The sequence below is a fragment of the Ahaetulla prasina genome, chromosome 1, assembly GCF_028640845.1.
Source record: "Ahaetulla prasina isolate Xishuangbanna chromosome 1, ASM2864084v1, whole genome shotgun sequence".
In the NCBI taxonomy this organism is placed as follows: Eukaryota; Metazoa; Chordata; class Lepidosauria; order Squamata; family Colubridae; genus Ahaetulla; species Ahaetulla prasina.
Window position 1 is genome coordinate 47,076,205 of NC_080539.1, and position 13,907 is coordinate 47,090,111.

Here is a 13,907-nt window from a genome sequence, read left to right on the forward strand (position 1 = left end):
ACCAGTATGTGCTTCAAGATGTACTCCATTGGGTCTTTCAAATTCTGTGACACAGCTTTCAAAAATACTTTTAAGCCTTCAAGCAAAAACAAGAAGAAAGCTCTATGCACATTGAACTTCCATTTGTGAAAAGTTGAATTCCACACCATGTGGGAGACTTTCTGAGGTGGCCCACACTGCAAACCAGTCTCATTCCATTCTCAAAAGGCTACACCAGTATCTTATCTTTGCTTATCATTCTGGAGAATAAAACGCCTGGCAACAATTAAAAAAAACAAAAGTTGTTGATAAGCCCCACTGAAGTACTAACTTAGCAACATAGATCTCAGTCAAGAGATCTACTCAGTCTACTTCCATCCTATCAAGCAAAAAGCAATGGGAATACAGGTAGTTCTCATTTACCAGCCACAATTGGGATGGCAAATTGGTCATTAAACAAAGCAGTCGCTATATAATCTTACTTCAGTTTTCCTTTGCTTTACATATAAAGGTCAAAAATACAATAATTGGACACAAAGTTACTTTTTCATTACTACTGTAATGGTCACTGTATAAGGCAGTCGCTAAGTTAGAACTATCTGTATAAAGTGTGGAACTATAGATCTTTTATCAAATCCCAAGAGAACTTTCGGTCACATGTTGACAAAAATGGCAACAAATTACCTTTGGCTCATTATTTAGGATATCAGCACAATATGGATTTGACAAAGCTTTGATCTGGCATGCATACCTAAATAATTCAAACTTTAGGATAAACTGACATTTCTTTTAGATAGAAGCATTCCTACCTATTCTTAACATTCCACAACACAGATATTAATAAACTGCCGCATTCTTCCATTTTTCAGATTTTGCCAGTGATTAAACATAATCTTCAATTCAATCCATTTACTAATAATCATAAACATTTATGTTATAGGCATGTTCAGTTCATATATGTTCAAAGCAATGTCTGTAACAGATTCAGTTCTGATATTTATTTAAAGTAATTCTTAAGATTAACATAATTTCTGACATTACTCATTTGCCTCACGTTCAATGTTAGTTATTTGGTTAAATACCAACATTTATCAAATGAAATTTGCTTAATATAAAGAAATATAAAGAAAACAGGAAAATGACTCCGTGAAAAAAGATAAAAACACAATAATCTTTAGAATACATTTACTTCCGTCATAAATATACAAATCAATAACCAACGTAATAGTTTTTTTTAAAAAAAGTTTATCAATACATTGCATTTATGAATTTAGTATAAAAGTTTTAGTCAAATGATAAAAATACAACAGTTTGGAACACATTATCAGTTCTATTTAATTAGTTTGTGTCGACTTGGCAATTGGTAGATGAAGACAAATGTCTTTCATATTAGAGGACTATTTTTTCTAGCCTCTCCTAAAAAGTCATATGCAGTTTCCATGACATCGAAAGCTTTGTGAGGGCTTTCCAACGATAGTAGAGAAGATAGACTGTCCCCTCTTTCTCGATTTTTCTTCAGGAATTCAGCTATTATTCGCCAGCGAGTGCCTTCAGATTCTTCTTCTGCCCACTTGTACTCTGGGAGTGACACAGACTGAAGAAGTGGATAGACGGTGTCATGGTACACCAGGACAAACACAGATTTCAGAAATTCACGGTCTCTCTAATTATGAGGAAAAGGAAGCAGAATATTTAAAATGTACTGTTCCCTGATGGCATCCTAAAACTTCATCTTTTTTGCATCACTCTTTATCTGATGACACTGCATTAGAAATTACCCATTTTTATATTATATATTACATAAATATTCGAAAAATCAATGAGAAACAGGTCTTGTACTTGAAGTTTACACCTATAAAAACTGGCTAGTGCTGACAAATGACAAAGGAAAGATAAATTATCCTTAATGACCCAGTTTTTGAAATGTGAATAGTAAAGAAGCTGAGCCTCAAAGAATTAATTTATTAAATGTAGTAAATTATATTACAATAAGACACGAATAACCCTTTTCTCCTCCTTCATTTTTTACTGACATTACAACCACTTCAACCATTCAACTCACTTCAACCGTTCAACTCACCAAGCTAATAGAATATTGTGAATTAAACTAATTACACCAAAACACACATAGAAATTATTTGATGTTGATGTTGTTCTTACAATTGTTCAGCACAGAAACACTTTAACATTGCTGATGTTATAAACAGTATGCTTTGTGTCAGGTTATTGGATGAATAAATACTAAATACTTGGAACATTATTCTTAGAAATGGTACATTCTACTCTTGGATATTAATCAACTCTTAATTGCTAAAATGAATGCAAATAGTCCTTGACTTATGACCATAACTGGGACCAGAATTTTAGTCACTAAGAGATGTGGTTTTTAAGTGAGTCAGAATGTGATCAAACCTGAGTTTAAAACCATTTTTACTGCAATCATTAAAGCTGACTTCCCCAATGGATGATATTTGTTGTAAACTGGCTGGGAAGATCACAAATTGCAATCATGGGGCCACAGGATGTTGCAATTGGTCATAAATGCAAGCTAGTTGCCAAGCGCCCGAACTGCAATCTCATGACTGTAGAGATTGTGCAACAGTCATAACTTCAGGGATAGGTCCTAAATCACTTTTACTCTTTTTAAGTAACTTTGAGAAGTGTTTAAATAAATGGTCATGGACTATCTGAAATTATTTTTCTAGAAAATGCTAGAAAAGTACCCAAGAGTCTGGATCTCTTTTTGTTATTGTAGTGTTGTAAAGCTAAACAATATGGAAAATCACTATTGTAAGGAACAAATTTAGAGATAAAGTCATAATTTCATTGTAACCTGAGATATTCTTGTTATATTTCACTAAACCGTATGTCCCTTTAAAATTACACAGAATTAGTATTGTATATGCAAATAGCTAAAAGAAATTTATATGCTTTTTATATGCAAAAGATCTTTGACTTGCTCTTTGGAAAAAGGGCTAATTAAATTGTGGAATTTTGCTTTGATGTCCAGATTAGCTTCTTACATAAAAAGTAAATCTGATGCAGAATTGAATTCTAATTGGAAATGATTCTTAGATCTGTTATATATGGATCTGTAACACATCTGAAATGTGGGTTTTCTTATCTATAGAAACCCACATTTTATTATTCTGATTTATAACTTTCAGTGTTGATCTAATGTACTGTCACTGTTTAGAGTTTTGTCAGTGATTAATACTGTGCTAATCAAATATGTTCAATTCAAAGTCCAACAGGAATAATAATTCATATTTTATTTCCTGTCTTTCACATGCTCAATATTTTTCTTACTTATATTCTTTCTGCTTCAATTCTCTCAAAACATTAAATCAAATTTCAAATTCAAAAAATTGAAAAATTAAACATAATCCTAACCCAAAAAGACATAGGATCACAATTTCATTATATCTTTAAAGATATAATGAAATTGGCTTCCTATTGAAAAAGCTTACCTTTTCTGATCTCTTCAGTGTATTTTCTTTCTCTGCCCAGGAACTCTAAAAATAATAAATTTCAAAATTTTATAGACAGTTGTCAAATTTTCAGTGTTTCTATATCAGTACAGAGGAATTAGAAGGACTGTGGATATGTAATTCTTTGTGGTTGTTTTTTGTATTACACCAACAGAAAGTTGGGGGTTATCACAAGAGTTTCAAATCCTGAAAGAAACATGCTACTCCTTCTGAAACCTTCTGAAAAGCTCAAAGAAAGAGAAGGCCCTACTTTCTGATTTACTATAACAGATATGAGGTGAGTATAATTCCTCAATATATAATTCAAAACTGTTTTTTGAATTCTAATCCACTGATATTTTCCTTTAAAAGAGAGAGAGAGATCTTATCAACAAAATGAGAAATATCTGATACATACTTCTGTTATATCCAAGTAGAAAGTGATTTCTACCAATCCTTCTCTCTCTCCTGAAAAACTGCATTACAGAACTCTTCAAAATTAAAAAAAAAATCTATTTCTATTTTAGTGGAGGAATCTTCCTACACTGCATTTCTTTTCATTAATAAGCGTACCATTTTGAATGTAATTGAATCATTGAGAATTGGACAGCATATAAATAAATTATTGTTTTCGCATCTAGTCTAATCATTCCAATATTTGAGCACTATCAAAATACACCCTCTTAATCTACTCTCCTTATTCCAGCTAGCAGATGCATTTTTCCAGGTTTTTCTCACTGGAAACAATATTTTATTCATATTCAATTTACATCATTGAAAAGTTATCAGAAATCATTCCTGCTATAATGAAATACTCAAAATTTAAAAGTTTCAGAGCTTTCATTTGAACAAGCAATACCCTATTGTTGAATTCTAGCCCCTCTTAAACCAACCTTTCTAAATTCTTCGGGCATTTTCCTTCAACTTCTATATACTTTACTTCTATAATATTTCTTGAAATTTAACACCATAGGAGTTGCGTCTCAGAACTGTTGATAGAAATATGTAAAGGAACTGAAACCTGTCATTTGAATGATACATTTAATCTCAATTCTATTTTCAGATTTAGCATTTTACCCACCCTAAGTGCATCCATAATATCAGGCTGTTCCATGAGTTTAGGAAAAGTTGCCAAAATTGGGTTGCTGATTAAATCTGTAAGGAGAATGAAAACATATAACATATTCATATGGCTGTTTCAGTGACATTTTACTGCGTGTATGACAGAACAAATTTATAGAAAACTATGAGCATTATCCTTATATAAGCAGTTCTTGCAAGCCCAGCACGGGCTATATGTGAACTGAGGAAGACCAGGGAGGGCCTGAGAGAGTCAGCAGAGGCTACACACAGGTGGAGACATGTGCTGTAAGGGGGAACGACTTACCAAAGCAACTTGTAACCTTCCCTGCTTAGCTTCCCCATTGACTTTGCTTGTGGGAAGGTTACAATCATTTGTAGCTCCCTGCAACACTGCAATTATATAATGGACATACAAACATCTGCATCATGGTCACATGATCACAAGAGTGCTATGAGATTTTGAATTTCAGGGACCAACTGTATGACCATTTTTTTCAGTGCTATCATAATTTTGAACAGTTCTGAACAAATGGACATAAGCCAAAGACTACTTCTATGTCACTAAGTGGGCTACCTAATTCTAATTCTGATCTACAGAATGAATGAATTTCATTTGAATAATTTTATTTATAGTTCATGATTAATAGGAAAACCATTATCCTTTAGCGTATGCACTTTTTCAAATAATTCTTTATTTAGAAAATATATCCAAGCATTGGTAGCCTATATTTTATTAACACAGTTACTTATAAAATTACTAATATTAAAAAGCTGCATAAAACTGAGTATGTTGAGAAATATTACCTAAAAAATTAATAACAGATGGATGGAAATTAGATAGGTTTGACCCATAACTGAAGACATACTATATACAAGACAACTGAGAATAAAAAGAGAAAGTCACCCACTCATAATATAAAAAACAAACAGAGCAAATATTGACAATTCTTATTAGGCTAAGCAGATAAATTGAATAAGTGATTTAAATTCATAGACTGCAGTCACTGGATATAATTTGTTGGTTCTATGGCATGGGTGTCAAACTTACCATGTCACATTGCTGTCATGTGATGTTTTGTGACATTTTTCCCCTTCACAGAGCTGGGGTGGATGTGGCCTGAGCATGACATATCTGGCACACGGGCCACCAGTTTGACACCCCTGTTCTAGAGTAACTTTATGCAACTTTAGGTGACATAAAAAAGTGCATTTTGAAGTTAGAATCAGAAATTTTATTTTAAGCAAAAACAAAAGGCAATAAAACATGGGATTAAATCTCTACCTATTCATGGATTTAATTGATTTTCCAGAATTAGCTGTAAAACGCAGTATTTGTAATAGTTTTTCTTCTTCACAAGGTGTTAATGCATCCCATCCTCCCATTAAGCCCATGGGCGTTAAACTTGATCGTGTCATGTGATTTCATGTGACGTATCATGACTTTTTTTGCCTTTGCGGAACCGGGGTGGGCGTGGCCTGTGTGTGATGCATCCAGACCATGGGCCACCAATTTGACACCCCTGCATTAAGCAAAAGAACCCATCCCATCATTCAAATGCTAACCCTATGTAAAGAATTGGTGGTACATTATAGTTGACTTTATTGTAATATAACCCAGTTTGTTCACCAAAATAACAGCAACTGGTAAAATAAGAACAATATTGACATATGTAGTATTTCATATTTGTAGTTCTGAAAAAAGAAAAGATGATGAAAGAAAAGAGTTGCTATAGAATTAAAAAGAAACTCTCAATCTGCAAAAACAAATCCCTCCCCTGTCAAAAATGGCACATTGCATAATTAACGTTGAATCCATATGCAAGAAAGACAAGTTATACAGTTTAGAAGAAGGGCGGGGTTTTTATTTTTGTCTTAGTATTTCTAACTACACTTACCTTAATAGGGCCATATTATAAAAACAAAGTTCAAGAAAAATAAATTCATTTCATTTTACATTATCATTATCATACCAAAAATGGATTTCAAACAGGAAAAAAAAGAAAAAAAAGACATTTCCAGACAGAACACCATAATTACTGGGTGGTCCTCATCCAGACTGCAAGATGCATATTTGGTCCAGGCACTAACTTGAAATACATGTTTGGGTTCAGCACAGACTCAAAACATTAATGTTCTTAACAAAAATGTGCTCTGGGATGGGATGACTCTGGGGAAAATGCAACGTCATCCATAGCAGCTACAAGGAAAAAAGATGCAAAGAAGACTGAGATGGGATGAAGAGGCCAGCCAGGTATGTTGTGCTGGAATTTTAGCAGAGTGGCAAGGCACTGGGCAGATCAAGCAGGTGAGTTGCTGCACAGGTTATGCAGAGAAAAAGGTGGAAATGAGACACAACACCCACCCATGATGCCACCACCACACCAGCATTTTTCAAAGGAAACCCAGAACAATTTAAAAGTTCTGGGCTTCAGTTCAGCCAGAGGCCAAGACCCACTTCAAGCAATCCAGTCAAAGCTCCAAGCCACAATCTGTATTATGAATAAAACCAAACATAGTTTTCAACAAACACAATATATTTTGTAAATACCTAGCTGAGGTATCAGTACAGTCACGACTTTATGTTACAACATTAAAAATAAAGGACCCTAACCAACTGAAAGCAAAAGAAACATGTTTTATGAGACTGTATGAAATATCACTGGGACATCTTTTTAACTTGGAAGCAACTCCAATCCAAGCCCGAGAACTGAAAGTATTTGCTGTATTTTCTGTTCTTCAAAGCTGCAAATCTTACCTGCATGTTGCACATTTGGTCTGCCTTTCAGAAGTACGTCACCAAGGATCTGACGATAAAACAATATGAGATGCATATAGCACATGCTGCCAATTAATACTTCTGGTAATAGGCTAGTTTAAAAAATGAAAAGAAAATGCAACATTCATTTCAGGTATATTCTCAAATGACATTTGAGCATATCATAATATAAGCATTTTTTTCTGACCAGATCTGAATTATTGCTATGGCAATCATTTAGTAATTTTGGCATTAAACATAAAAACAACAAATTCAACTTTTAAAAAGCCCTTTTAATTTATAGACAATTTCAAAGCAGTTCTATTAATCAAGATCTAAAAATAATATAATCTTTTTTTCCAAACTACCTTTTGAAAAATACAAGCATTCTGCTCTCAATAAAGTAGGTAACATTAAAATTTCTTTCAAGATGTTTAATTTCCTGGGCATGAGAAAAACTGTAATCAAACCTCATCAGACTAGTATTGTTTATTAAAAGGAATTAGATTTTCATATTTTATTTTATTTAACATATTTATAGACCACTCATCTCCCTCAGAGCGACACATATCATCTAATCTAAGAAGGGCATTTTGTTCTTATGCATATTTTCTTAAAACTGTAAATATGCAAACCTATTTATTAAGGACACTTTTTATTAAAATGTTTTAATTGTTCAATTAAATTGATTAATTAAACACTGTTGCCTTTTCTGCATTATACTAAGTTGGCCTAATTTTATCATGGTAGCTTCCTTTATTTTGTCTTCTGGTTCACAATTTGGGTTACCTCATTCTTTTTCCACTATTGTTTGATGGCACCATTTATTAGGGCTGCACACACTTTGGAAGGAATTTGGAAGAAGTATTTTATACTTAGTCAAAACATAACCCTTTTCTGTTATTCCTTAAAGGAACATGAATAGCTGATATTGTTTTAAGATATCCCCACTCTTAAAGGTTAGTATAACTATTAAAACAACAGCGCCATTTTTCAATTAGCAGAAGCTAGGAAAAAAAACAGGCTACTTTAAGAAACAGAGAGTGATACTACACTCATGAATCACTTTTGAATATTTTAATTGTTTAATTTGTACATTTTAATTGCCTTTGTACATTTAGTAACTTTGAGACAGTTGACATTTGATAACAAAAGACAATTAGTATTGTATATGTAATAGTAAGACACAATTACACTGAGATTTTCAGCATGATCTGGAAAAAATCCCAAAACTGATTTTGAAGGTGTGATATTGTAGGCATAACATAGGTATCTATTTGCACAATAAAAGGTGAGCCACAAAATAACTAATTCTCACTTACTTCAGTATGCCTTTCGATCTTGTGCTAATAGACCTCAATTTCACTAGAAGTTGTGGCTGCTTCCTCAGTGTTATCATATGTTGAAAAACATTGCTGCTGGCTTTAGTAAAAGAAATAATACATACAGTCAAACATACTGACAGAAGGATCCCCATAAATTGGTTCTTTTCTGTTTTCAGCAATGTCTCTACCTAGTAACATATTTCATTCTGATTTCATTATCTTCAGGCCTGTTTTGTTTTTTAAATTATTCTAGTCATCTGTTTCAGCTCCTTTTATGTCTATAGATAGAATACCCTCACAAACATAACATACTGCTATTCTCTTCTTTCAAGAAATAATTTTAAATCACTCTTTTCTTCTTTTTGCTGCTTGACATAACTTTGCATTTTCATCTATTCTTTACAAATGGTTCTATTTATTTCAATAATTTTCTTTTTTTATCACCAATATTTCTTGCTGTTAAGCTATGTACAACTGGCAGAGAGTTTTGCTTCCCAATTCCCATTTAATTCATGCTTACTGCCACATTTAATGTTTCCAAACCAACAATAAAACGCAATAGGATTTCTGACTGTAATCTGAGACCTTTTATTTGCTTTTTTATTTTGTTTTAAAATAAATTATACCTCTCCTTGAAATTGATGGGTCCACTTCTACACTTTTTTCGTACGGAGTTCCACCATTCAAAAACAGCTCATATGTTCTGCAAAACATTTAAATAAAGTTACATAATACAGAAAAATATTAAGTAATTCTTCTGTAACTTACATTTCTTCTGAATTAGCGCAGGATTGAAATTACAGGGGGGTAAATGATGGTTTTTTTCTTTCATAGGAAAACTTAATGCATTATGTTGGCATATACTTGACAATTCCATAAAGATAATTATCCTAACCATAGCAAAGATTTTTAATTTTTAAAATCTCTTTTATGTATCCATATAATATTCTCTTCAGGATATGCTGTATCACACACAAAATTAAACAATATCCTCACTGCATCCTTCCCCTGGCAGACCAGACCAGACCAGAGAAAAAGGAGATTCCTAAGATCTAGGTAGTGCTCTCACTCACAAAAGCTATCTGAACTTGATTTTCAGAAATCTCCCATGCCTCTGTATCCCATTGTCTTCTCTGTTTGGGAAAGACTCTACCCAAGTATAACATTTCATTTTTAAAGCCTGTCACAGTCACTCAAAAAGGTGGATTTAAGCCACTTTTTCATTTCCAAAGTAATTTTTACATTGAAATTTCTACTTGGCATGCAATACCTGCAGAGTTCTCTAAATCTGTATTTAAAAAATCATCGATTATAAATAGCAATAACAATAGCACTTAGACTTATGTACTGCTGCATAGTGCTGTTACAGCATTCTCTGAGCTGTTTACAGAGATAGCATATTACACCTAACAATCTGGGTCCTCATTTTATCGACCTCGGAAGGATGGAATGCTGAGTCAACCTTGAGCCAGTCAGGTTCAAACTCTTGGCAGTGGGCAGAGTTAGCCTGCAATACTGCATTCTAACCACTGCACCGCCATGGCTCAGTGGTGTATAAAACTATACACCAACACTTATACAGCAGTGCTTTTCTAGGAAGCACATGATCTGGAACAAGAAAATTTCATTGATGTCATAGGTATTGGGCATCCACAGGCAGAATCCTGCACTTATATTAGGCTAGGACACAAGTGTCAAACCCACGGCATCACGTTGTCGTCACGTGATGTATTGTGACATTTTTCCCCTTCGCGGAGCTGGGGTGGGCATGGCCTGTGCATGAACATCCAGTCTGTGGGATGCCAGTTTGACACCCCTGGGCTAGGACTTCAGTTCTTTGTCAAGGGACCACATGGCAAACATTACTTTTAGACTCTAAATGAAAATGACCATCTCATTTTCCTAGAAACTATCAATATGGCATACAATAAATATTATTATATTTATCTGCATACTGTTCTTTCTCCCAGAGAAGCCCATACCAACTAAATATATAAAAATAAAATAATCTAAAATGTTTGATTTTAATATAGGCTTTTTCACACCAAAATATATAATCAAAATATATAACTCTATTGTGTGCTACCTGGAAGCAAGATCATAGAACTTAGAATTTCCTTTCCCAGCAATGGGAAAATGTAATCCCTGTAGCATAGGAATGTAATTTACAGATGTCTAAACTGAAGAATGTAATAAAAATTAACATCATTTACAGACTTCAAGGCAGACCTCCATTATTAGAACAATTGATAAGACAGATTGTTCCTGTATATCAAAAAACATTGCTTAATACTAAGGAAAGTTTTATTTATGACTGCAGCCAATAATATTAAAAATTAGGTATAAAACAATAATACAGGAAATTCTAAAAATAAGGAAATTATTATGTATTTCCATTGGCATGTTCTCAAACTGTATTATTTTAACATCTTTCAAGCAAGATTAGCAAGATTAACACCCTTAGAAACTATTAAAGGGCTGCATGCCTATCACCTGACATTATTAAAACTAGACCATGCAACACATGTTTAGCACAAGCCTTAGAAAGAATGTCTTTTGCTGCAATAGCCAAGCCTAGCTCAGAGATCTCTGGTATGGCAATTTCCCTGGACTGAGTTCATGGAATGCAGAAACCATCATCATCATATTTGGGTGGGAAAAGGAAATAATAAAGAAGAATTAGTCAGTTTTGGGGTGTGTGAATGTGTGCTTTAATTATATTGAATGTAAAAGAATACTAGATCAATTTGTGTGAAACTAGCTTAATGAGGTTTGTCAGAAGAAAACATAGGACTGCATTCTGATGTATCAGTCATCTTCATATGTCTTGGCAGAGGAAAATCGTATATATAAAACATCATTGAGTGAGTGACAAAGAAGAGCAAATAGAATTTGGTTAAGAGTTCAGTGGAAAAGGTCAAAGAAGATGATGGAGATGGAGGGAACTGGTCTCAAGCTGCAGAGGGATATGAACAGGGGCAATACTACCAAGGTAAAAGGTAACGTGGGGGTGGGGGGAAATAGAGGAACATAACACAAAGCACCAAGCTGCCAAGTAGAACTTTTCTGTGGACCTTCAGAACAGAAGTCAGAGACTTCCCATTGAATAGAATAGAATAGAATAGAATTTTATTGGCCAAGTGTGATTGGACACACAAGGAATTTGTCTTGGTGCATATGCTCTCAGTGTACATAAAAGAAAAGATACGTTCATCAAGGTACAACATTTACAACACAATTGATGATCAATATATCAATATAAATCATAAGGATTGCCAGCAACAAGTTACAGTCATACAGTCATAAGTGGAAAGAGATTGGTGATGGGAACTATGAAACGATTAATAGTAGTGCAGATTCAGTAAATAGTCTGACAGTGTTGAGGGAATTATTTGTTTAGCAGAGTGATGGCCTTCGGGAAAAAACTGTTCTTGTGTCTAGTTGTTCTGGTGTGCAGTGCTCTATAGCGTCGTTTTGAGGGTAGGAGTTGCAACAGTTTATGTCCAGGATGCGAGGGATCTGCAAATATTTTCACGGCCTCTTCTTGATTCGTGCAGTATACAGGTCCTCAATGGAAGGCAAGTTGGTAGCAATTATTTTTTCTGCAGTTCTAATTATCCTCTGAAGTCTGTGTTTTTCTTGTTGGGTTGCAGAACCGAACCAGACAGTTATAGAGGTGCAAATGACAGACTCAATAATTCCTCTGTAGAATTGGATCATCAGCTCCTTGGGCAGTTTGAGCTTACTGAGTTGGCGCAGAAAGAACATTCTTTGTTGTCCTTTTTTAATGATGTTTTTGATGTTAGCTGTCCATTTGAGATCTTGCGATATGATAGAACCCAGAAATTTGAAGGTTTCTACTGTTGATACTGTGTTGTCAAGTATTGTGAGAGGTGGAAGTATGGAAGGTTTTTTCCTAAAGTCTACCACCATTTCTACGGTTTTGAGTGTGTTCAGTTCCAGATTGTTTTGGTTGCACCACAAGGCTAGTCGTTCGACCTCTCGTCTATATGCGGATTCGTCATTGTCTCGAATGAGACCAATCACTGTTGTGTCATCTGCGAACTTCAGTAGCTTAACAAATGGATCATTGGAGATGCAGTCATTGGTATACAGAGAGAAGAGAAGTGGGGAGAGCACACAGCCTTGGGGGGCCCCTGTGCTAATTGTACAGGTATTTGATGTGATCTTGCTTAGCTTCACCTGCTGCTTCCTGTTTGTTAGGAAGCTTGTGATCCACTTACAAGTCTGTTCCGGTACCTGTAGCTGGTTTAGCTTAGTTAGAAGAATGTCTGGAATGATGGTATTGAATGCTGAACTAAAGTCTACAAAAAGGATCCTTGCATAGGTCTTTGGAGACTCAAGATGTTGTAGGATGTAGTGCAGAGCCATATTAACAGCATCATCTGTTGATCTATTTGCTCGGTATGCAAATTGCAAGGGGTCTAAGAGCAGATTCGTGATGGTTTTCAGGTAGGAAAGCACTAGCCTTTCAAAGGTTTTCATGACTACAGATGTTAGAGCAACTGGTCTGTAGTCATTCAGTTCCTTGATGGTGGGCTTCTTCGGCACTGGGATGATGGTAGAGGGAACTGGTCTCAAGCTGCAGAGGGATATGAACAGGGGCAATACTACCAAGGTAAAAGGTAACGTGGGGGTGGGGGGAAATAGAGGAACATAACACAAAGCACCAAGCTGCCAAGTAGAACTTTTCTGTGGACCTTCAGAACAGAAGTCAGAGACTTCCCATTGCTGATGATTCTAGAACTCTGGGTGAACAGCAACTGCTACAAGCAGCAATGTCTGAAGAAAATTAATGACCAAGCTCTGCCAGAAATGGATTCCTGTTCTGTAGTGAACAAGAGGAAGTGACAAATGGCAACACAATGGATTGAATCATTTATCTGTTGTCCTGATTTCGTATCAAGACAGATTGCACTAGAGCCATGCCAGCAAAAAATCTGAACGATGTCTTTCTGGACTAGATTATAGATGTTTCAACCAGGAGAGACACAGTAATAATGGGAAACTTCAACTATCTAGAATAGAGAAGTACGGTAATAGCCTTGAAAAGTATAAGGAGCAATTATAAGAAAACATGAACTTAGACCAGGAAAACGTGAGAAAGAAACTCAAGATTACCCAACTTTACTTTTCTTTGGTATAAGAGGGGGAAAAGGAGAAATGCTGTCAGATGTGAAGAATCTTTTATTGTAACTCATACCAATAGAATTCTATTATTTCTTGTGGCAAATGTTTCCTGATTTGGTCTATCATAAAAGGCTAATGCCTACA

General features: G+C 34.7%; 1 protein-coding gene across 4 annotated transcripts in view; it reads right to left on the reverse strand.

Annotated features, from left to right (window-relative positions):
• The window catches only part of NPHP1 (nephrocystin 1), a 32,772-nt gene continuing 18,865 nt past the window's right edge, over positions 1–13,907 (reverse strand). For 2 of the 4 annotated variants that reach the window (XM_058165079.1, XM_058165080.1), the window contains 6 exons: positions 9,239–9,315; positions 8,610–8,709; positions 7,288–7,400; positions 4,531–4,604; positions 3,450–3,494; positions 1–1,642 (listed from right to left, as the gene is read on the reverse strand). In XM_058165079.1, coding sequence (XP_058021062.1) covers positions 1,364–1,642; positions 3,450–3,494; positions 4,531–4,604; positions 7,288–7,400; positions 8,610–8,709; positions 9,239–9,315 — 688 coding nt within the window. In that variant the 3' untranslated portion in view covers positions 1–1,363. Of the gene's footprint in view, positions 1,643–3,449; positions 3,495–4,530; positions 4,605–5,336; positions 7,401–8,609; positions 8,710–9,238; positions 9,316–13,907 lie in introns of those variants that run through there. The other 2 variants (XR_009152935.1, XR_009152934.1) reach the window with 2 other exon arrangements.